We start from the raw sequence: 25,925 nt of genomic DNA on the forward strand, positions 1-25,925 counted from the left end.
TAAAAATAAGTTCAAATCGTGCCGTGAGCGTCTCAAGGGTTGTGTTACCGTACCTGAGAGGGAGAGAGAGAGGGTAACCTCCGGCGAATCCATGGCCTTCGAGGACGACGATCTCATCTTCCTTCGACGACGACGACGACCCCTTCCCCTTATCATCCATCATCTTCAGCTGCTTCGGGACAAACCCTTGTTGGCACTTGATTGGCCGACTCCAGTACTCGGACAACGAGGTTCCTCCGACTCTGAGGATCCCCCAATTCCGGTGACTCTCCTATCCCTCCTTGCTCGCGTTTATGATTTACTTAATGTGGACGAGAAAGTCCAATTGTTTCTAGAATCTGATGCCACCATGGTTCGGATTCGTTCAATAATTCAATAAAATGGAAATGCAGCAGAAAGATTTCACCTACAGTTGAAATCTTATGCTGGCCACAGAGCAGAAGAGATGTATGTATACAGGTCGTTGCCTCGCCATGATCGTAGACGCAATCGACTTAATATCAACGATCTGCCCGTCAAAGCCCTTTTTGATGTATTTAATATGGACTGTCCTCAATGGAGATTCTTGGGTTTCAAAATTGCAACTCTACTGGAGAAGGTAACCATAGTACCATACAACCTATGCCTAATCCTGCATGAGGACTCTCTTTACAAAGGACTCGAGCGTTGGCTTCTGCGGCATTACAAAGTACGAACACTTTCTAGGGGCTACCTTACCAATGTTATCAATGTGTCATACACTAATATGCAAACACACCCATGATACATGTCAAACATAGAAATGTGACATGTTCGACACTTTCTTAAAAGTTTTTAGGAGGATATAGATGGGGACGTGCATGTCACCTATGTAGACACTTTGATGACTAAAAATAAAATTTTTCTTTTTTGCCTTTCATTTTTTTCAAGTTGGCATTTGCTTGATTATTTTGTTTTTCATGTTTTAGTTTCATCATTGTTCAATTATCCTTCATGTTTCTATTCTCTAAATCTTTAAACATCAACTAGATTGTGAAGAACGAAGAAAATTAGACTATTATTTGCTAATTTGATTGGGTTATTCACTTGGAATTTAGACTTATGAATTTTAGATGCATATTTTTGAGTTTTGAATATAGTTTGATACATGATTTTTCCACTAAAAATATAAAATAATATTTTATTAGTGAACAAATTTCGATTGTGTCACAATCTACTTTCTTGAAAAATGTCATGACCCCTAGCTATCTACTCTTGGTCAATTCTTATGATAGGAAGAAGTTTTTGTTCTCTTCATCGTTTTTTGGTCGTTTTCTGTTTTCAATTTTTAAAAATATCCAAAAACGTGTTCTCTTTACTATTTTTAAAAATGTATTTTCGAAAACAACTAAAAATTTTGTAAAAGGAATCCAAAACAATATTGTTTTGGGTATTTTCAGTGAAAACTCACTGAAAATACAAAACAATCACAAAACACGAAAAACAACAACCCCCCTCCCCATTCTCGCACTCACAGAACCCATGCCCTTTCTCTCTCTATCTCGCTCTTTTCTCCGTTCTCTCATTTCTCTTCTCTTTTCCTTCATCCTCCACCACTGCTGCCGACTTCTCCTTACTCGCCACCACTATCGCTGACTCTTTCTCTTTTCTCCTTCATCCTCCATCGTCGACGGCCACATGAAGCCGGCGATGATAGCTTGATGATACCGAGCAAACGACAGCCATGGCAGAGCAAGCAAAGATAATGGCTTGATGACCCCTGTCGACCGACAACCCCAGCCACCTCCCACCGCAGTCAACCGATAACCCCAACCATCACTTGCAGCGTCCCCTTCACCGCCCTCCGCTCGCATCTGCCACTGTCGCAACCTCTCATTCTTCCTTTCTGTTGTGCTCTTTTTGTGTTTTGAATTCTTTTCTGCTTTGATTTTCTTTTGTGAGTTGATTTTTTATTTTATTTTATCTGAATACTGGAATATGTAATATGTAATATGATTTTTTTTAATGATTTATAATTTATTGATAATTGTTTATAATTTATTTTAAATCAAATTTATTAACTAAAATATTATAAAATATTTTTTCTCAAAATTTCAAAACAACTGCGATTTCTATTTTTCTGTTTTAAGAAACAGTTTTTAGAATAACAAAAAAAACATGTTTTCAAAAATCTCAAAACACACTCAAAATATATTCAAAACTCAAAACATAAAATTGAAACACAAAGAGAACACCACCTTAGCTTTTTCAAGCCATTATAACAGATGTGTGTTTCTTTGTAAAGATCATTACTTTTCAACTTATCTAAAAAGTGTTAGTTGTAGTTCAATATTAAGTTCATGATACTAAATAATACATCCAAGACCTTCATAGTAGACAATTGACATAGAATTGGGTTGCGACATCATCGCATGGTATGGTAATTAATAATGAGCGGCCAATTCAGATTTTTGCCTACCTCTCCTATATATTCATGTAATCTAATATGTCAACAAGCAAAGGGATGAGTTAGGCAAGCTCAATTGTAACATGACGTAAATGGTAACAAAACATAATTATGTGAGCTAAGTATTTTGTTTGTGAAGACCTATTATAATCAACCATTGAAAAACCTACTCAGCGATGTAAAAACGTTACAATATCTACAATAAGAAAAGTGGTGAGGGGATATTTTACATAAGGGCGAATTTACCCCGCTAATCTCGAAGACTACCATCAACTTGGGGACACATGTGTTAGTATGCAATCGCCATGTGTCTATCCCAGAGAGCGCCACGTGTCCTTTGAATCTCCATAGATTTGAATTGGACAAGAGAGACCCAGTCAACCGAGAATCTCTCCAACGTCCCATTTCGAAGGTTATCTTATCTTTTTGAATTAAGTTTTACGCCATCTATAAATAGAGGTCAACCTCTAAAGGAATGGATATCTGACTATTAAGTGACTTTTCATTTCAAGTATTTTTCTCATACTGACTTGAGCGTCAGAATCATCTCGGGGGAATAAACCCTCGCCTTTGCAGGTACTTTGTTCGATGCAGACCTTAGTGATCGGTCCAATATCATCTACAAGAATACATGTGTAAATATACGTGTCAAATATAAGAATTAGTAGTACTTAATAATAAGTCTAATTAGTTAATTAATATCCAATTGTATGGGTCAAGATTTGTAATATCTAGGAATTTTAGAGAAATTTTAGATATTAAAATTTATTTTTAAACTTATTGAAATGGTACCCCAAGGGTACTTAGCAATGATTTTGGTGAATTGTTACGCCTTTGAGGGAGACTTATAAGAAGTAAAACTTGAATTTAAGAAAAAAATAAGTCCTAAATGTAATTTGCTAAAATTGCATATGTAAGTCAATTTCTTTTAAGTTATGAAGCTAAGAATGACCAAAAAAAATTCAACTAAATAGAATTAAATTGGGTCAAATCCAATACGAAACATCATAGAGGACATTTAGATAAACTCTTTTAACCCAATTTTGTCAAAAATCGAGTGGTTTGATTATATTGTGCTTAAAGTTGTTAAAATACACAATTGATTAATTACGTAGTCTACTTTGGATTCGAATAAAATCCAAAGAAGCTTTAGTTTAGACAAACCAAAAGATAGGTGTTGAAGAGGGCATGATCAAGAACAAGAAGGTACTTCCAATTTACATTATTAACATCGAATCGAATTAAAAGTAATATTCTTACATTATCAACCATTGAATTAAAAGTAATGCCAATTTACATTACCAACCATCAAATTAAAAGTAATTGAGTTTATAAGCTTGTGAAAAATTTGCTCAGCAACAAAACGAATAGTTTAAGTTGGCCTTTTTGGACTTAAATTCTAATTAAATGATTTTGAATTGGGTTGAAATGACTTACAAGGCTTATAGATGGTTGGAGAACAAAACCAATGTTTCCAATATGGATTACTCATCAATGATGAAGAAGACATTTTGAGCTGAAAAATTGAACAATATCACCAAAATTTTCTAATCTCATTGATAAAGGTAAGCAAGAAAAAACTAAATTGACTCAAACTACAAAATTGTCAAACCATAAAAGAAGTGGTCAGTTATGGTTTAGTAAGTTTAAAAATTTCTTAAAGTGGCTCTTTTGGACTTAAATTCTAATCAAATGATTTTGAACTAGGTTGAAATGATTTACAAGACTTATAGACAGTAAGAGAGCAAAACTAACATTTCTAATGTGGATTACTGATCAACGAGGAGGAAGATGTTTTGAGCTGAAAAAGTGAACCATCGTATCACTAAGACTTTCTAATCTCTTTGATAGGGGTAAGCAAGAAAAAATCAAACAGACTCAAACTGAAAAATTATCTAACCATAAAAGAAATGGTTAGTTGTGGAAAGTGGTTTTCATTGGAATTTAATTTCTAGTAAACCACCAAACCAATCACTCACAATAACTAAGGCTGTGTTTTCTTTACTATTTTCGGTTCGTTTTGAGTTTTTTAGGTTGCGTTCTCTTTACTGTTTTCAAGTCATTTTTGGTTTTCAATTTTCTAAAATAATGAAAACATGTTCTCTTTGCTATTTTTAAAAATATATTTTTGAAAACAAAAAAAAAAATTATAAAGAAAAATCAAAATAATAAAAAGTTATTTTGAGTGTTTTCATCCAAAACAAACTTAAAACTTAAAACATATTTATTTATTTATATTTTATTATTGTAATGGGAAAAAATATTACAAAATTCATTAACTTTAAAATGTATATATTCTTTTAATAATATACTAACATTAAAATTTATAATTTACTTAATAATCAAATTTATTAAATAAAATATTATTAAATTTTTTTTTTTAAATTTCAAAGAGAACGTGTTTTTTAATTTTCTGTTTTGAAAAATAGTTTTTTAAAATGACAAAAAGAACGAGTTTTCAATTTTCTAAAAACAAACTACTAAAATAGAAAACTGAAAATGAATTTAAAATTCAAAACTGAAAATTGAAAAGCAAAGAGAACGCAGCCTTAGTTTTTAAAACATTGAAAACGCATTTACTTTGTTATTTTCAAAAACGTATTTTCAAAAACAAGAAAAAAATTTGTGAAGGAAACCCAAAACAATAAGGTGGTGTCCTCTTTGTATTTCAGTTTTGAGTTTTAAATTTATTTTTAGTTTTTTATTTTGAGTGTCTGTTTTGAGATTACTAAAAATACATTCTTTTTGTCATTTTGGTAAACTATTTTGTAAAACTAAAAACTAGAAAACACGTTCACTTTGAATTTTGAGAAAAAATATTTTATAATATTTTATTCAATAAATTTGATCATTTATTTAAAACAGTTTAATACTAATATATTATTAAATAATATATATATTAAAGTTGGTGAATTTGTAATATTTTTTTCGTTATAAAAAAATAAAAATAAGAAATAAATTAACTTTGATAAAAAATTAAAATTATAGATAAACTCGATAAACAAAACTAATAGCAAAAAATGCAACACTAATGGGACATGGGATACTGGCCCAATTCAAAGGTAAACATAGTTCTTTTCATTCAATTGGATTGGCTCCCACTACTCTTAAAATATATCCTATTTGTTTCCTTTCAAGTACACCACATAATACAACGAGGATTAATCCCCAAGCTTGTATTACAACAACCCAAGAACACAAACTCCAAAAGGATAGCTAGTAGCATCAAATGAAAGAATTGAGTGAAGAGTGCTGTCAAAAACAACATGAATATTTCCTTCAAATCATAAGAACATAGAATTATACTCAAACGAATCACCTAACCACCAATAAGAATCCCATCTATCATACTAACAGTCACCAAATAAGAAATAAAAATATAAAATCATACATATTTCCTTAAATAGATTCACAGATCCAGATCCAGATTTAAGCATACAAAAATACAAAATCATACATAATCCTCCAACAAGTACAAGGGCTTCAACCTAAAGAAGAAGAGCCGTAGGAGGAAGTGATCGATGGTGTAGGCGAATGGTGAACGGTAGATCTAGGTTACTGCAACGACATGCATAGGTGAAGGTGAGGCGCGGCGGAGTTGCTGAAACGATGAAGGCGAGGCAGATTTGGGTTGCTGGTCACGGCGGTGATGGTTTGCAGCTTCGATGGCCATGGAAGGTGCATCACCGGCCAACAAGGGAGAGAGAGAGAAAGAGAAGAAGAAACAGAGGACTCTGATTTGGAAGAGAAAAGAAAGAGTGACACTGTAGCCCGCTGCGGAGATGGCCGTGGCAGGTGCGTCGCCAACCAAAAAGGAAGAGAGAGAGAAAGCAAGGAAGAGAGACGGGAGAGAGAAGAGGCAGCAAGAGAAGAGAAAAAATGGACGGAGTTCGTCGAATCTGGAAGAGAGAAGGGAGAGAGAAAAGGCAGCAACTGTTTTCTACGTTTTGGTTTTTTAACCGTGTTTTGGCTAAAAATAGCCAAAATGAGTTTTTGTCATTTTGCATTTCCTTTACAAAAAATTTTCTTGTTTTCAAAAATGCATTTTTGAAAATAACAAAGAGAACATGTTTTCACTGTTTTGAAAAACTGAAAATATAAAATGGCCCGAAAATGACAAAGAGATCAAGCCTTAAAATTTTGGATGTTTTCAGCCAAAATACACTGAAAACACGCAAAACGCGAAAAACACATAACCCCACGTCCCCCAATCTCATAGATATCCTCTCTCTCTCTCTCTCTCTCTCTCTCTCTCTCTCTCTCTCTTCTCTTTCTTTTCAAGTCTCAACCATCGACCACACCCGCCATCTCCGTCACCTCCATGAGCAACTGTCGACCTCACCCGCCACCACCATTATTGCCGCACCCTGCCATTTGATCTTGTTGGTTGTATCATCTCTCATCTCATCTCTTCCTTCTCTTGTTGGTTTTTGGGTATGTTGGTCAATGAACCCTTGGGTATTGGGTGGTTGCCTCTAATCATCGTGGCTGATGGCGACTAGCAATGCATATATAAACATATGGGTTGAACTTTTAAACTAAGATCTAAGGAGATTTGGTAGTTGGATTTTATTGATTTTTGGTTATGTTGGTCGATGAGCCCTTGGGTCTCAGGTGGTTGCCTCTGATAGTCAGAAACTATTGACCACGGTTGTAATAATTTGAAATTTTAGAAATAAATAATAATTATTAATTTCAATATTTTAGATTTATTAGTGATTTATGGAATATTTGTGACTTAAAGAAATTTAAAGAAAAATATTAAATTTATTATATTCTCGAATAGGAAAGTAATCGGAAGTTTGGGGAATTTTTAGAACTTAGGTTACTATTAAGTGTTTTAAATAAATAAAATATTATAAATATTAATATGTTTATATATAAAATAAAATAATAGAATAATAAGCCAAGTGAAGTGAAGGTATTTGGGAAATTAAGGGATTGCACGTACATATATATATATATGTATAATATGGTGTATAAATATACATATTATATAACAAGGGAAAATAGGTTATATTATATTGAAAATGATTAATATTATATTATAATAAAATAGGAAATGGGTAGGAGCCCCGGTAGCGACGTGGCCGCTTCTTGGCCTTCCTTTGTTGTGGTTTAAAAGCCACTTAATTTGATATAAATTGGAGGAGGCTTGGATAGCAAGCAGGGGCCTTTAAAGGCCTTAAATGAGGGCGTTCTAGAGCTAAGAGGAAGAAATTGGAGAAACAAGAAGGCGCGGCTAACAGCTTAACGAAAAAAGGAAAATGGGAGAAATTAATGAGATTTTGAGAGTTATTTGGTATGTAAAATATTTAGGTAAGTGGGTAAAAATTAGTAAAAGTATTGTATGTTTAAATTATGTATTTTCACGGCTAGATTATGTAGATTAATTTGAGTCGTTATCATGTTATTTCCCATAAAATGTTTTACTTCGCAACATGAGCACTAAAAAGGCAAGAATCAATCGGTTTCAGGCAAGCTCATAACCCTCTCCTCACGTTCTTTAATTCCCGTAAAAGTCTCTATGATTTCTCATATTTTATTCCCTCCCTCACCTTGACTCGATTCCACGCATTAATAATAATAATCCGTGTGGTAACCACCCTATGACTTGTAGTTTATTAATGGGTTTACTGTTAATAGAATGAGCTAAGCAATGATGTCTTGGTGTCTTTCGTTTCAACTGTTACGGAGCTTCGTATCGCTCCGCTTCCATTGGGAATGATGCCGAACCCGTTGGGGTTAGGTTCTTAGAAAGTGGCTATGGTCAAGATTATGGGATTATGTTAATAATTTATTATGAATGTGGAAATGGTTTCCTGTGTATGAGAAGAGATAAGAACGTGAATGACATAATAGTGTCTATGTTGTTATGGATAAAATGTGTGAATTGATGAGCTTAAGTGGCTAAATTTAATGTTGTCTATCTGTGTCTTAAGGGTACGGGGTACAAAGCTATTGACTGTAGACCGTGGGTTGTGGCAGCTGATGGCTGGATGTATGGGCGTCAGTTATCAGTTGCTATGATAAGCGTTAGACGGGCCAGAAGAGCTGATACTGCCAGATTCTTGCCTTGGTTTGTGCATTGCATGATATATATGTTGTAGGGGACTAGGTTGCACCCACTGATGGGACATGCTTTGTGTGGAAGGGATGTGTGAACATTTGCATGACCTAATTGGTCTAAGAACTAACTTGGATTCCTTAGGTGAGCCGGTGCATTTAGAGTATAACACATGTGTGAATTCTGATATTTGATATCTCTTGTGATCTAATGACAAGGTTTTGATAATGACAAATATAATGCAAATAATATAAGATTCATTGTATTCTATATATGCAAAAATCAATTTCATGAAGTTGTGCAAGAAGAAATGAAGTTGGGCTATACTACTGTTTCCATCTTAAAGCTATGCAAGTAGTTAAGATTCAAAGAGTTTTTAGATTGGTCATCTATCGTGTATTCTTATTTATCAAGTTGGCTTGGTCGACTATCCATAAATCTTGGTCGACTAACAGTATGTTCTTTTTTAAGTCTTGGTCGACCAGCCTTAGGCCTTGGTCGACTAGAAGATATCTGATATAACTTGGTCGACTAGCTCTTAAATTGGTAGACAGAAGGTCAGCCTTGGTCGACTAAGTGCTTTACCTATTTTTTATCTTGGTCGACTAAGTGACTTAGTTCTTTTGTGTCTTGGTCGACTAACCATTTCTCCTTTGTCGACTAAGTCTTTTGTAGAATTCATAACGGCTAGTTTTTGGCCGCATTTAATGCTTGCTCAACTACCCCAACGGCTCAATTTTTGTATTTTTCTGTCATCATCTATAAATTGGTGGTTGAAGGAGTTGAAGGCTGCTAAAGAACATTTATTATGATTATCTATCGAGCATACTCTTTGCATTTTGTGCTTTCAAACTTGTACTCTCTCTTGTGCATATCTTTTAGAGGCTATGCTATCTACTGTTTCATTCATTTACAGCCTCGTATTGATTGTAGAGAGAATTTGTACTAAGAGAATTTAACTCTTAGATTCAGCTTCATTGTATTTTCACAGTTTACCTAGCGTAAGCTAGAGGGCCCATTAAATTTGGGAGAGTTGTACATCTTCTAGTCAAGGACTAGAGGACCTACTCGTATTGAGTAGGGGGTTGATAGTAAAATTGTTTAAAAATCCTTAATTGGTAGCTAAGGTAGTGGACTAGGCTTGAAAAGCCGAACCACTATAAATCTTGGTTTCTTGTGCCACTGTTTCATTTGTTTTGTTAGCATTTTTATTCTTATTTATTTCGCTTAATCATTCATAAGACTTCATATTTATTTTTCACCAAACGAGAGTGTTTATTTTTCTCAAAAGTAATTTTTTTAATTTAAATTTACCAATTCACCCCCTTCTTGGTGTGTGTCATAGCACTTCCCAGTCTTACAAATTCCTATGTGGGCATAATATGGCCTGATGTTTGGTTAATGAGAGCCTTGTCATTACGTTTATGCTACATAAGCAGTTGCATCTCCTAATTGTTGCATTGCACGGTGAGAATATGTGGTTTTAAGTTATGAGTATGTGTGGTGGGCGTGGCCACGGTAAGACCTTAGGAGTGAGACTCATGGCAGCGTGGCACACGGAATGACCGGGGGTTAAAGTCCCACGGCAACGGCATGATAAAACGGTAACATGAGAGAGCATGTTTGGAATAATGATAAAGTAGCCTATTAAAAGCTGTTAACAGGTTGGTATATTGGACTTGGGTGTTAATGGGTGTTTTGAGTGGGCCTCAAGGACCGTTTATGTAGAGTTTACCATATGTTTATGCATATAGAAATAAGGCAGGTATTGGGCATAGCATGATATGACGTTGCTTTGACATAAATTGCATGGGGTGTTATTGGAAGAGTTCTGTCTTTAACCTGCCTTCTTTTCATGAGCTTGCTGAGTCTTGTGACTCACATTTATTTTCCATCATTTCAAGTAAGAGATTTGTCCGATGTATCAGGTTCGTTTGATGAAGTTGGGTCCAGGTTGTCGAGTCATAATAGCAAGTGCAGAGCTCTTCCGAACTTAGGTCCTGGGTATCATTGTGTAATGTTTATAATTTTGAGTTAGATATATGTTATGTAAGCCAGGTGGTCTCACGATATGAATGTTTATGTAAGAACGACTGTGAGATGCTTTTTGATTAAAAATGTATAGTTAAAATAAGGGTGGTGTTTGAGTTGTAGTTGCGTTATTGTTCGGTATCATTTAAGTGATGACCCTCTCACGGATCCTCTTTGTGCACGGAGAGGCTCCGGGAGGTGGCCCGTTACAATAGTGGCCAGTGGCGACTGATAATGCATTTTTCACTTATGGCCAAAAATTAAAAATTAGATCTACGAAAATTCAACTGTTAAATCTGACATATTTTTGTATATGTTAACTCTCTTGAATTGGAGTTTCTAATGGTAGGCTCTGATTGTGTGAATCTCTGGCCCACAATGGTCGTTGTCGACGGAGATGATGTAGGGCATCGGAGAAGAAGAAAATAGAAAAAAGAAAAGGAAAAAAAAGTAAAAAAGAAAAGAATAGAAAAAGGAAGAAAAAATTATTATTAAATTTTGAAAATAAAATTATATATTTATTTAAAATTTAAAAAATGTAGTATATCTATATTATAATTAAAAATACAGAATAATATATAGTATATTATTAGGTGTATAATTTAATGTAAATTATTGTTAAAATATATGTCAGTAATTTATTAATCAAATTTATTATTTTATTTTAATAGTAGAATTTTATTAAAAAGAGTTAATTTTATTATTTAATAATTAAATTTATTAAATAAAATATCATAAAATAAGTTTTTTTAAAATTCCAAAGAAAACGCATTTTCTAGTTTCTATTTTAAGAAACAATTATTCACAATGACAAAAAAAAACGCATTTTTAAAAATCTTAAAATAGACACTCAAAATACAAAACTAAAAATAAATTCAAAATTTAAAAATGAAATACGAAAAGAACACTACCTAAGGCTGCGTTCTCTTTCCTTTTCAATTTTCAGTTTTGAGTTTTGAATTTATTTTTAGTTTTTTTATTTTGGTAGTCTGTTTTTAAAAAATTAAAAACATGTTCTTTTTGTCATTATAAAAACTATTTTTCAAAACAAAAAATTAGAACACGAGTTCTCTTTGAAATTTTAAAAATAATTTTTTAATGATATTTTATTCAGTAAATTTGATTATTCAGTAAATTAGAAATATTGAATGTTAATATATTATTAAAAAATATATATATTTTAAAGTTAATGAATTTTGTAATATTTTTTTCATTACAATAATAAAATATGAATAAATAAATAAATAAATGTGTTTTGAGTTTAAAGTTTATTTTGAATGAAAACACTCAAAATAATTTTTTGTTATTTTGAGTTTTTTTAAAAAAAAAATTTGTTTTCAAAAATGCATTTTTAAAAAACAACAAAGTGAACATGTTTTTATTATTTTAGAAAATTAAAAATGACTTGAAAATAGTAAAGAGAAAGCAACCTAAGTTTTTCGTAAGATAAAATTTTTGGTAAGTTTCATAAGATACTAATAAAATTTTGACTAAATTGCAATAACTACCCCTATATTTTTAGAATGAACACTACCTCCATTGTGATTAATAGATTACACAAATTTAATATTTTGTTTTTATATATAGATTATCACATCTTTCTCTCTTACTTTCGTCTTTATTCTCATTTATCTCATTCGCTTTATTTCATTTGAAGCATACAACTGTTGACTACCCTTGCAATCCAACAAAAATCTTCTAATGCCCACTCTAATTATTTTTTTTTTCTTTTTGTCCTATGATAGTTATCTTTCTGCATAGATATATAATCTCTCTTTTTGATTTATAAAGAAATTTAAAATCAAACCTTTGATAGAGGTTTCTATAGAAACCCAAATGGGTCTTTCTATCTTTTGTAATCTATCGATAATGAATGTAAAGTAAAATAATCATGGATGAGCCAAAATGTGGGTTGTTTGAACCCATATCGATTTCTCTCATCTTTTTTCTCATTCTCTTTCTTCGATTTCTCTTTGTTCTTCTCTAATCTATGTTGAAGTAGCAACGACAAAGATTTATTAGTGATAAGTCTATATGCGCATGTGCATTTTGGGTTTTTCATGAACCCGAATCTATGAGTTTATCCAAACCTAGAACGATCTGGATTCAAAGATGGATCCTAACTCACTCTCTATCTTTCCAACAATTAAAGAATCTCATTAACAAAGCTTGTTGATAATAGTTAGCAATAGATGACTGCTGGAAATGATCCTATTGAGTAATTTTTTAAAATTTTTGTATTCATGTGTAATTTAGGAAAAAAATAAAGAAAGAAAGGTATTTTGAGAATTTTTACAAAATTAACTATCATTAATTAACGACAATGGATATGCATTGCACAACACTTAATCTCAAATGAGGTCAGTGTTATTTAAAAATACAAAATTAGTCGATACAATTTAGGCAAACCTCAAGGGAGATAAGTGAAATTTATCCTTAAATTTTTATTTAGTCACAAAACATAAAATTTTACTTAAGTAAAATAACAAGTTCACAATTTTTTTTAATGATTTGGAATAAAACCTTTGAAATAATCAAAATTTCACCAACTTTTTTTACCTTACATTAACTAAAAGAATAAAAAATCATTATTGTTTGTATGTTTCCTATTTTTTTCTTATTAATTGTTGCTAACTATTATAATTGAAATCATCGAAACACCCAAACTGCTAACCGATAGTTTGGGTGGTTTCAAGTATATAATAGTTTATTTTATCCTTTGCAAGCCTTTAAATAGAGACTCAAAATCAATCAATGACCAATTTTGATTACAGAGATCGAAAGTTGGGATACAAATTAGTAAGAAATTAGCTGGTGATCGTATATATTTATGTATTTGTGGCAAAAATAAAAACAAAATGGGAACTTTTTCGTTATGAATAATAAACAACAAACCAAATGACGTGGATTAAATTGATAAAGAATAAAGGGTGGTTACTACTTTGTTTTGTCACAAGGGTGTAAAAAATTTGTCATATTAATATGCTTAACCATGTTACGCATGAAAACTACTAAGTAGTGTTACTAAGTGTCTCATCAGCATATTCAGACATGTGAGTTAATCTAAATAATTTAAAGAAGAGAGAAAAAATAGTCAATTAAAAGACAATTTTTCTAATTATATTTTCATACTTTAGAATTTGTGTTGTTGTAATGTTTAATTTTCTTATTTGTTGGAATATGATATGTGGGAATGTAATAGATTGGAGTTTATTTCTAAATTATATGTTTTATTTTTTGTTACTAGATTTTAATTAGGTTGATTTTAGTTATGTTCCGTCTAAAACCTTGATTAGTCCATTTAATTATTGTTAGAGGCTAAAAAAGAAATTTAAGAAAATTTATGGGTGTAAGTACAAGTTAAAAAAATGTTTCCTCAATTCCTGATGCGATAACGCATTCGAAAAAGTTTCCTATATATGTTTGCCCTAATGCAGGTCAGGGGTTGTGTTATTGTACCCGAGAGGGAGAGGGACGGAGGGAGGGAGAGAGAGAGAGAGAGAGGGGGTAACCTCCGGCGAATCCATGGCCTTCGAGGACGACGATCTCATCTTCCTTCGACGCCGCTGCCGACGACGGAGATCCCTTCCCCTTATCATCCATCATGTCCAGCTGCTTCGGTACAAACCCTTGTTGGCACTTGATCGGCCGACTCCGGTACTCGGACAACGAGGTCCTTCCGACCCTGAGGATCCCCCAATTCCGGTGACTCTCCTATCGCTCCTTGCTTGCGTTTATGATTTACTTAATGTGGACGAGAAAGTCCAATTGTTTCTAGAATCTGATGCCACCATGGTTCAGATTCGTTCAATATTCAGTACAATAGAAATGCAGCAGAAAGATTTCACCTACAGTTGAAATCTTATGCTGTCCACAGAGCAGAAGAGATGTCTGTATACAGGTCGTTGCCATACAACCTATGGCTAATCCTTCGCGAGGACTCTCTTTACAATGGACTCAAGTGTAGGCTTCTGCGGCATCATGTGGAATACTTCCATAGACTCTGTGGTTTGCCAATGTGGAAAGTTCTTCACAAAAGGCAAGTTTTGATTCAGATCAAGCAAAAGGCCTTGGCTAACGTCGAGGGAAGGAATTTGCTTGGCAATTTCTGCTATTTTTCTGAATTTCCTTCGGGCATTTCTGGATGGATAAATTCAGCAGTCCCTGATGAGGAGAAGGTTCTGGATATAGATGCCCAGGAAATTAAATTGTCCCTGCTGTTGGTTTGGAACGTGTGCTTACTCGTGTTTGCCAACCTGATGAGGATTAATGGAACCAAAGTCATCAGACGACTGCCATATATCATCTTTGTATATTCTGGTTTGTTAAAGTTAACGATAAGGCTAGATCACTCAAGTCCTTGATGTGAAGTGGGGGGATCACCAGCTCGTGATGAGGAAAAGGTCGTAGATGATAATTCTCATAAATCATCTGCACCACAAGTCCCTCCGCTACTCCCCAACACCGGCAGCTCCTCTACCTATTTCTTCTGTTGACCTGACTGAAGAACACCAAGGAAATGTGAGAAAATTGGCTGCTGGAAGGATTATTAACCCAGTGTGACAAGCATTGCAAGGGACAGAATTTAGCCAGACGAGGAATAGCATTGCTTGCTCAGCTTGGGTCAGCTTACTTCCAGATTGCTTGCTAAATATGGAGGCCTGGCTCTTTCTTATTCATTGCTATCAAGCATTGATTGGTAGCTTTTCTCTGTCATTCTGTTTTTTGTTTTGTAGTCCGAATATAGTTTTATGCCCTGACAACTGTAGTTTGTCTCTATGAAAAATAAAGAAAAGATTGATAGTTTATTTGGTGTCTGAATGTTCCACATTTCTGTTTTGCCTTATTCTGCATCTTCTTTCCATTTCTAATGGATGGCCTTTACTCCGGGAAAAAAAAAAAAAAAGGAATCTGTGTGTTGGGGGCGGGGTTTCTAGGATGAGGACTGTTACACTGGGATGGAATACTGGATCAACATAACAGTATATAGATACCTAAACAGACATATATATTGCAAATGTAACGGACTTCTCTTGAACTTGTCCAATTTTTGCAAAACCTTGAACGTACAAAGAAAATATTTTATTTGTAAATGAAATTAAACCAAGTTTGAAATATGTCGCTTCAGAACTAGTTGGAGAATTGCCACTATATATGTTAAGTGTTTTGTGCGTTTTTATCCCAAATTCTTCTTTTTTCTTTTTTTTGCCTATTTTTGTTTACCATTTTTAACAGTGTGACGAACATGTTGTCATTTGGGTTGTTAGTTTACAAATGCATACCCTAAACCTATATTTTCATGGATAAGTAGGGAACCTTGTATGCTGGGAACACCCTTTTTTATTTGGGTGGGGGAGGTGGAGTAGGAAGGTAGCCACCTTCCTTCCCACTTGACTCCAACCATGAAGTGGCCAAGATGGTAAAAACTCTTAAAAGGAATTACGCGATATGGTCAATTTTTGCAAATATTCAGGAAGCAAATACATGGACTAGAGTGTAGTTACCTGTTGTGATTATAATGCATTCAATTTAAAGGGGCAATAAACATCAAATTCACACCCAAGCTGAATTACCTTTCATGCATGGTACATACACGTGATTCTTTCCCTAATGCTACCTCCGACAGTAGAGAGTGACCACTGCAGTTGGCTTGTCTAAGATCCAACCTTTGGGATAATTGAGTAAACTATCTGCTATTTGACTCAAACAGACATCATGCTTGAAAGTCTAATCCTTCACCATTGCACCAATTAATGGGTCCTTCATATTTGGTTTGTATTTATATTTATGGTTTAGAGTTTTCATTTTTAAGTCTATGATTTAGATGTTAAATAAGAAAAAGAAAATCATGTAGAGATGTAGATTTCAGAGCACTGTACATATTCTTAGTACTTAGGTGGTAGATTCTTGCACACAAACTGAACAATTGAAGAAGGCATACTTGGAATTTCTTGTCTACTTTCCTAGATAATCCTAGGTTGACTATGGAAATGTATCTTGTTATCATTTATATTACTTGATATTGGTTTGTGTTAATGTTGGGTGTTGCAAGATAAAGTGGATTATATTAAAGTCGAACAAGCATTGTTTCACCTTGTGACCTTCTTACCTTTGCACAAGCATCTGTAAAATCTAGATGTGGGTAGTCATTCTTATAGGCCATGTCACAGTCACTACTAGTTTACATTCTTGATGTATTTGCTATCAATGTGTTTCTGTTGAATAATTTCTATTAAGAGGTAATGTGTTTATTTTCTTCAATTTTCTCTCGACAATAAGTTAATGTTCTTCTTAATGCATTTTCTAGCGATGTATTTTGTGAAGGGTAATTCTTTTAAGAGGTAATGCCTTATATATATGCAGAATATGAATTATGACTTTACTGTTGTTGTAGGTCATTTCTTGTCAAGTGGATCACGTTACAGGATAGCATTGCACATATAAAAATAAACACAAAAAGTATTATATTGTATTGGTACATATGTTTCCGAAACTGATATATGTATTACCATATCAAAGTGGTATTTATGGCTTGGCGGTGCAAGGTGGCTATTGTCAGTCTTGAATCAAATTTTATCACTATTGGAAACCCCAACCGTATCATTGCACGGCGTTGAAAAATTTTACCATTGACTTTTATCCAATGTTGTATTATCCAATCCTTCTCACTAAGGTTTTGCTAGGATTTGTGAATTTTCCATATGAGATATGTGCTTGTGTTACTGTATTGCTTGGAAATATAGAGCCGTTGCCCTTACCTTGAGTTAGTGAAAGTTTTTGGTGTGAAGTTAGTGTATTGAGAACCAAGAAGCTAAATGGGAAAATAAATAAAACTTGACATAAATTGTCATTTGACAAGCATTTTTAATGTGTATTAGACTTCTGTTAGAACATTTGTACTAGATTAGTACTGTACTAAATATCAGGAAAATTTATGTAAAATAGTGTTGTTTATGTCCTGTTTAGTTGGTTAGGAAAAGTCTTCTAAAAAGATTGTTTCTAGAAGGACAGCTGGCTGATTGTTATGTAACGGTCAGTTGGGAGCGTTTATTCTCAGAAATTGTAACTCTCGTCCTATGGCTTATAAATAGGGGTCGGGAGGGGGTGTTGTGCTGGGCTTTTCATTTGAGGTTTATGCGAGAATTCTATCTTGTGAGCGAGTGGGTTTTGGATGTGTGCTTAGAGTGAGGCGGGTATTGCTGTGTATACTTTGGGTTGGGAACTCTATAGTTTTTAGGATATATAGGCTATGAGAGAGTTCTGTCAAAGCCACATGTAATTAACCTATACAAGATAGTGGAAAAGTGAAGGCCAAGCCAAGCTGGACGTAGGTCTCATTTTGAGACTGAACCAGGATAATCTTGTGGTGTTCTTGATTCTGTTTTCTGTTCTTTAATATTGTATTTTGTAATTCCTGTTGCCGTGAGTGTTTGTGAGACTTTATCCATGACTTAGTGAGTGTGAGTGCCCTAGAGAGTGTTGTGTTTCTACTCTAACAACTTCAATATTGGTAGGGGAGCAAAGATGTCTATGTATACCAGCAATTAGTTGGAATTATAGCAAATTCCAAGGTTGTATTTTACGTTCATATTTATATTTTTTGCAGTTTTCGTACAAACTGAGATTAGTTGGGTCTTACTGATACAAAGAGATGTGTACTAGGAATTGCAAGGTGGAGAAGCAGTCATTTTGCCGCAGTTGACCCATATTATTTACACTGTAATGACACACTGAGGGTATCAGGACAGTAAAATTTGGGTTAATTATGACACCTCTAGGATAGAAGGGTTTTATCTAGGAAGACAATTTAATGCATCTTTTTTTTACAAAAATTAACATAGAAAATGAAATTTTGTGATTATGTTTTGGATCTAGGGTTGGTTACAGAGGAAAGGTTAGAATCAATAAAATTTCAGAAAGAAATGTAAAAACAGTCTTACGCTAAACATGTTGAAAATGATAGGTTATGCTTTGGAAGTCATTAGTCAACTTAGTATTTACTATTTTACTAGTTAGTTATTTTTGAACTTGGTTGTCTGCAGCAAAATTTTATGTAGTAAACAGGATTGGGTTTACTTATAACACCTAAGATAGAGAAGACAATTATTGATTATTTAGCTGGTGGGCCTACCAATTTGGTTTCATGTATATAAAACACTTCTCTAAGCAAATAGGATTTTTAGTTTCATGCATTTCAAATAGTATATTATTCTGATGTTTTTCTACTTGAACTTATTGAATAGCATTTAGGGCATGTTTGATTGTAATTGTTTTTCATGGAAAATGTTACATCAATGAAAATTTTTCCATACTTGCATGTTTGATTGATTAACATTTTCCATGGAAAATTTTCATGGTACAACACATTGAAGCATGTTTTGGCCCATTTTCCATAGAAAATTGCAACTAAGGGGGAGATGGGAATTATTTTCCATGAAATTGAAAAATATTTGTTATCCTAGGACTATGCGGAATGACCCTTAGATGGAATATGCCTCTCTCAACACTCTCAAATCCACCCAGCAATTATAGGAATTGAAAACAGAAAATATAAGCAATCAAATAGAATGAAAATAAGAACAAGAAATAGAAGGCAAACCGCACAACGCAAAGATTTATCTTGGTTCGGTTTCCTTTGAGGAAACTTACATCCAGCCTTCAAAGAGCCCTCCTAGCAGTCTTATTAAGAAGAAGAACGATCAATACAACAGTAGAATCCCTCCTTCTAACTATCCCGAGTACACCCCAACAGCTTTCCAAGATTACAAAGCTTTAACGGAAGGAAACACCCACCTTTTCTCTCAGAACAGTGCACTCGTTACATAGAAACAGAAGAATAGAATCTGACTTAACTGGCTACCCCTTGCCCTATTTATAGAATGATAGGGCTGACATGACAATGACAAGAATTGGATAATTACAGTTTCACCCCACAACTATTACTAATTACACATGGGATACAACTATCTTTCTAAGCCTCCAATAGCCAATTATATCACTGCATGCCTTCACCGATCTTCTAGGATATACTCGAGACAACATTTCAACAATATTTTCCTTTTCCACATTTTTCCAATTAAACGCACCCTTACTATTAGATTGGTTGGTTTTTTTCTTTTTCTTTTTTTTTTTTGGCTGTGTAATACATTTACCATCAGCAGCGTAGCCTCTGGCTTTATAAAAATCGAGCCCCGTGGTGCTGGAAACCAATAGAGCTATCAACAGAAAAATCAGCAAAAGTCAAGACTTCTGAGTAAAAGTTTTAGGTGTTGGTTTATGTGGCATGTTGAGTCCTGATGTTCTAGAGGCAGGATTTCTGGAGGGATGGGGGCTGGGGTCTGCAATAGGTCAATTTTGAAGTAATATCTGTAGTATCTGATGGGTAGAGGGAGTCTATTTTGGCCTATATATCGTCTCATGTGCTGGGGTTGTCTTTGGCAGCTGTATTTTCTCCTTTGTCCTGTCATGGGTATCAGATTTAACTTGTGTTTATGGATCTCTATTGGGAAGGTCTTCTTGCTGAAGTCCCTTGTTATTTCTACCGTATCGTAAAGTGTGGTCTCTGTGCCTTGGCTTTGTGTTTCATCAGTGTTTTCTTGCTTTTGCTTTTCTTTGATAGCATTCCCTTTTCATATGCTTGGTTGTTGTTTCTTCAAAAGTAACCATCTTAATCAGGAACGAAGACATGCTGGTTTCTAATATTTTTGTTCGGATTGGAGTGTATATTAGTATCCAAGCTGGTCTTCTTTTTGCTGCTTGTTTCCACAGGTTGGCTTGCTTTAAGTGGGAATCTTTTTGCCTGGGTTTGGTATATGGAAGTTAATGTCGTTTTTGTTGGGGGTTGTAATCTTGCCGAATTTTCGATTCCAAGCAGCTGGGTTTTTATCGTTGTGGTTTGAATTTTTTGGGATCATTTTTTGGATTCTTCTTGCTTGATTTGCTTTGGTGGATCAAGAATTCTACTGGGGGGTTTTATAAAAGTGACGTCAGGAGGTTTTATCTTTTTTTGGAGCTGTTTCCCTTTAGTATCGGAAGTTCCTTCTTGTGTTGGCTGATTTGTGAGTGGGCTTACATTTTTGGAAACAATTCTCTTAAGATCAGGAAGGTTGTCGTGGCTTTGGGTCTCTGAAATTCAGAATGGTTACTGCTGGACTTTGGTGGAGTTTTTTTTGGCTGTCTGCTCTGCTGGTCAGTCAGGTGTGCAGTGGCTTTCTTGAGGGGGTTACGGTTACTGTTTTGGTGGGTATCCTTCTTGAAATTGCTGGCCTTTTTTTATTTCAATGTAATTGGAGTTGTTTGGTCAAGGATCAACAATGTCACTTGATACTGATTAGTATCAAGTGACAAACAACCTTTTGGGTTGTTAGTTTTTTGGTTTTGTCTCTTGGAGTCTATGTTATCGTGAGTCTACATTCTTACCCATTGTACTATTATCGAATGATTTGACATTGATACTGATTAGTAGGATATGTGCCAAACTCTTTTTTTTTTAGGTTTACATGTTAATTCTTAGTTTTTATGTATTTAATTTATTTATAATTTAAAATAATAAACAATAACTATTTATTTTGATTTATTATTTCTATTAATATGCTTTTAGTCTTTTAAAATACATGTTTACATGAGATCACCTAAATTTCCTATCTACAGTTACCATTTTATCTTATAAGTAACATATACTTAATTTTCACTTATAGAACTAGAAGATAAAAAGGATCTGAAAGTGTAGAGATGAGGTAGTAAGATTTTCTATTCTCTATGACTTATTTCAATATCTGTGTTTTATATTTGGACATAAATTCCTATATTCTAAAATTTATGAAATTGATAAGTCTGAAATTGACAAGCATAGAGATCTTGGATTGGCTCCTTGTCCTCCAATAATGATATTTCACCTTGTTTTTTTTTTTTAAAAAAAGTAAAAAATATATTTTAATCCTGTAGTTGTATATTTTTTTTTATTTAGATATTTAAATTTTGTATTATTTCAAAAATACCCCTAAACTTGTAATCTTATTTCAATTACACCGTTAAACTATGTAATTTTGAGTTAATTGCAATCTTAACAAATAATTTTTGATAAATTTATCGAGAATAGTGAACTTAAGAGTGTAATTGAAATAACAAAAAGTTTAGGGATGTAATTGATTCAAAATTGTATAGTTTAGAGATGTTTTTGAAATAACAAAAAAATTCGAGTATCTAAATGAAAAAATTGTGCAAGCATAGAGATTAAAATATGTATTTGGTAAAAAAACAAATGTCAAAACTATTACTACAACAAAAATCTATTATAATTTGTTACACTGGCTGTGGTTCAGCAATCAGGATGACTTCTCTTGCCATAAACAATTATGTAGCCAAAGGGAACCAAGTTTGGAAAACCTTAGAACCAGTCCCCACAACCTCACCAAAATGATTTTGCTCAATAATTCCCTTTTTTTTTCCTCTAAGTTTTCAGAAAATATGTGTTATAAAAACTAGCTAGTCTTCCTTGGTTAGGAGGCAGCAATAGCATTTGACAGGAAATTGGGTGAATACCGTGCAAAAATGCCAAACAAAAAATGATGATAATGCATTATATTGATGAGGAGAGTGCCATATCAAGCATTGAGTCATGGGTATTCCCATAATTTAGCTGCTACACCTGATCTCCCCTTCTCTTCTCTTTTTTCTCTTGTTACATTTATGAGGGCAATTGCTGATTTTTTTGACACATTAAATAATGGGAGTTCTTTAGATTAATTATTGGAGTTCTTTATTATGCTTCAAGTAGTTAAACAATTAGAGTTTTTTTTTTTTTTTCTTGTATATCCTATGTTTTAGCTTTACTTAAACTATTAAGTTAGATAAAGATGCTCTTATGTTCTGTTTTGTATTCTGGGGTACTCCAAATGAAGTTTTATATCTGATAAGATGCCTCTATGTATTTTTATAACTTAAGATGTTCTTACCTTGATTTTAATATCTTGATTTGATAATCTTTCGACCTCGATGCAATAAGTGTTGTTATGAACTTGTGTTTCTTTCAAAGATGGGATTTCCTTCACCTCTCGTCTAACTCAATGTGTCTTTCTTATATTGAGCTGGGAACCAATGCTTTGATATCACAATTGTCACAGACCTAGGCTTGAAACTGCAACACCAATTTGCCAATACTTAGCTTTGACACCCCTTAGTGAGCTAAGTCAACCTATCCCTTGAGCACCTACCTTGATTGAGCTAAAGGGTAGGAGGCAAACCAAGCAAGCTAGGGAGAGATTATTAGAGTGGGAAACTATGAGGGTCCTGTTCTATTAAATTCTCAACTCAACTTTAGAATGACTACATATGAGCTTACAAGTCATTTATATGAGCTCCTAACTATTCCAAAACCTTCCTAATAGATACACGTAGGTCCTAACAGCTACTCAAGAACTCTCTAGAGTATGTGGAATGCAAGACCTAACTTAAGAATAATTTAGAACATACAATACTCAAGAATAATCTAGAATAATTGGAAGACCCCAGAAATAGTCCAGGGAACCTAGAATACCCTTGATCCTTCTAGAACTTAGAAGTTAGAACACACTAAATCATTTCAGAACAACTTATAGAACCCTTTAGATTTCCAAGTTAAACCTTGAATACTCTCAAAGATGCTAGGGAAGTCTAAAATATTCTAAGAAAGCTCCCAGTCAAGGCTCCCGCACGGCATCCAAAATTGGTGGGGGGTGACACATTGCTTAATCCTAGCCATGTCAATGTACGATTGGCATGATGTGCGTAGTGTTTATTTACTTATCAGTTTTGATTTGTGGAAATAAAATCACTTATAAACTTGCACTTACCTAACCAAATCACACACACACTCTTGTAGGTTACCTTATTGTGCATATTTTGGCTGCTGACATGTGTAACCTTCTTGGCTGTTCCATGTGTGTGGCCTTCTCTTCTGCACTTGGTTCTTTACATAAAAACCTGATTGCCCTTTGTCCAATTGTTTTGCAGGGATTGTTTTGAATGCTCAAATTATCAGATCTTTCACCCTCTTGTATTGTTGAGACCTCAAGGTTCAACCGGGCAGGTTTCTTGAATGTGCTTTTTAGAAAGTCCAGATGCTTGTGTGATTCGGAGAATACTTGCAGGACCACTAGTTGCTGGTGGTCCTTTACTGGTGGCCTCCTTTCTTTATAGGGCGGGAAAGGATGGCCCTTGCAACCACAGTTTCATCTCACGTTTCCTTATTTTCTTACTTTTTCATATCTGATTTTCTTTATGGCCACGTGAGGGAAGGGGAAGGGGAAGGGGAAGGAAAATGAATTGTTGGCTATTTACAAAATGAACCTGTCTTGTTGTCCTCATTTATAAATTAGTAAAGTATCTATACTGGGATTTGCCATTTGGCAGACAAATTGTGATTTGATATTTTATTGATCCTTTTATTTATATTAGGATAATATTAGAACTAAATATTGCCCCTTGAGTGAAGATGTAAGTTTATATTCAGGAACTAGTTGGAATTATTGCAAATTCCAAGGCTGCGTTTAGATGTTTTTTAGTTTTTGTGCAAACTTTCTGATCAGTTGAGTCCTACTGACACGAACAGATTTTTACTAGGGATTGTAAGGCGAAGAAGTTATGGTCATTCATATTTACACTGATGAATGATGACACAAAGAGGATATCTAGACAGTAAAGTTTGAACTAATATGATTTTTAAGGAGGTTAGGGTTTTAGCTAGGATGACAATTTAATGCACTTTTTCTATCAAAATTAACACAAAGCATGAAATTTTGGGATTTTGTTTTGAATCTAGGTTTGTTACCAAGGGAAGGTGAGAATCAGGAAGTGTTTGGAAAGAAACATGGCATTATTATTCCAAACATTTTGAAATTAATAAGTTATGCTTTGCATGTCATTAATCTATGAAGTATCTACTATGTAACGAATAGTCATATTTAAACTTGCCAATCTGCAACAAAACCTGATGTCTTGTGTAGAGGCACTTACTAATAAATCTCTTTTCTTATCTGGCGGGGATAGAATGGAATAATGTGCTGCTAAGTCAAAAGAGTAAAGTTTTCTTCTAACACCTGAGAGAGAGAAGGCAATTTTTTTATTTATTATTTAGCCTTTTTTTAGCTTGTGGGCCTATAAGTCTAGTTTCATGCATTTAAAACAGTGCCCTTCTATATATAAATATGATATTGTAACAATATGCCAATAAATGATTAGGCAACAAAGTGTTTCCTTCTGAAGTCAGTTCTTTTGAATTGTTTCTATTTCTGCGTATTTAACATTTATAACTAAACCAAACTTCTTTGATATTTTGTCTACATTAATTAGGATACTACGAGGAAGATTGTCCCCTTTACCATGCTAGGGCCTCAAGCTGTTTGCATCATTCCTGCTACAGGTTTAATTTCAAGTGCTACACTTAAACAGGCTGATTCTTCTAGAGGTACATTAACCTATGAGGTGTGGCTCCTTTATGTATCCTAAATTTTTCATTTCTTATGTTACTTGATTTAACTTAAGTGATTGTTGCTTTTGAATGTTGAACAAGATATTTTGAGACCTCTGCTAGAAACTTTACTCCTGTTCTTTCGTGGCAGTTTGAGACATGTTTACTTACCATTGATGAAATTTATGTGTAGTTAGCTAAATATCAATTGTTTGGCTAACAAACGTGAGATGCAACAATGTTATGAGTGGTATCTATGCAGTTTCTTTCCTTAATATCTAAGAGCCAGCAAGCCCTATGTAGCAAAATTTTCCCAATCGAAGTTTTGAAGCAGCATGCACATTGTGTGTAAGCTTTTGGTTTTTGTCGAATCAGGTTACGTCCTTTTAGCTATAGCATCTAAAATAGGTGTGTGACTGCTAGGGTGAGATTTTTAAGACCCTTATTTGTAGCTTACAAGGACACTGAAATTGCTGGATATCTAATTTTCCTTAACTTTTATACTTGGAGATTAATTTAAAGGCCTAGACAAGAAGTGGGCTGCCTGACATGATTACTTTATACGGTGCCATATAACATTGATAGCGATCAGGAAACCAAGATGTATATTTTTCCTTCATTGGCAGGTGCGCTTGAAACTGTGTTTTGTGTGGTGCCCTATTTAGGTTGAAATTTGGCACAAGCAAGGTACAGCTTTGAGTGTGAAAGTCATTTTTGATTGAAAAACCGTAAGATGGCATTTGGTTTCATCAGAATCAAACCGAATGGCATAAAACCTGGAAGGAACTAGTTGGGTTGCAATCGAATAGGCTGGGATTTTCATTCATTTGTGTGGTTGCATTAGAAAGGAACATGTTGGAAATAGTTTAATCTTACCTTATAGAAAAACGATTCATTCAATGCAGAGAAGAATTAAGTCCAAATAATTATTTTCTTGTAAGAACAAATAGTTTATC

General features: G+C 33.9%; 2 protein-coding genes across 3 annotated transcripts in view; both read left to right on the top strand.

Moving 5' to 3' along the window:
- The first annotated feature begins 247 nt into the window (after positions 1-247).
- Positions 248-25,925, top strand: part of LOC127798735 (uncharacterized) — a 106,446-nt gene continuing 80,768 nt past the window's right edge. Inside the window, exon 1 of the mRNA XM_052332298.1 lies at positions 248-262. The gene's annotated coding sequence lies outside the window, so the exon portion shown is untranslated. The remainder of the gene's footprint in view (positions 263-25,925) is intronic.
- Positions 13,957-25,228, top strand: LOC127798736 (AT-hook motif nuclear-localized protein 4-like). Of its 2 annotated transcripts, XM_052332300.1 has the most exons (3): positions 13,957-14,228; positions 23,514-23,589; positions 24,852-25,228. In XM_052332300.1, the coding sequence occupies exons 1-3, from the start codon at positions 14,128-14,130 to the stop codon at positions 25,005-25,007; spliced, it is 333 nt and encodes a 110-aa protein (XP_052188260.1). In that variant the 5' UTR covers positions 13,957-14,127; the 3' UTR covers positions 25,008-25,228. The 2 variants fall into 2 exon arrangements, with proteins under 2 accessions (XP_052188260.1, XP_052188259.1); XM_052332299.1 differs by lacking the exon at positions 23,514-23,589 and having other exon boundaries at positions 13,958-14,228; positions 24,852-25,022.

The sequence above is a fragment of the Diospyros lotus genome, chromosome 4 (assembly GCF_014633365.1).
Source record: "Diospyros lotus cultivar Yz01 chromosome 4, ASM1463336v1, whole genome shotgun sequence".
Taxonomy (NCBI): Eukaryota; Viridiplantae; Streptophyta; class Magnoliopsida; order Ericales; family Ebenaceae; genus Diospyros; species Diospyros lotus.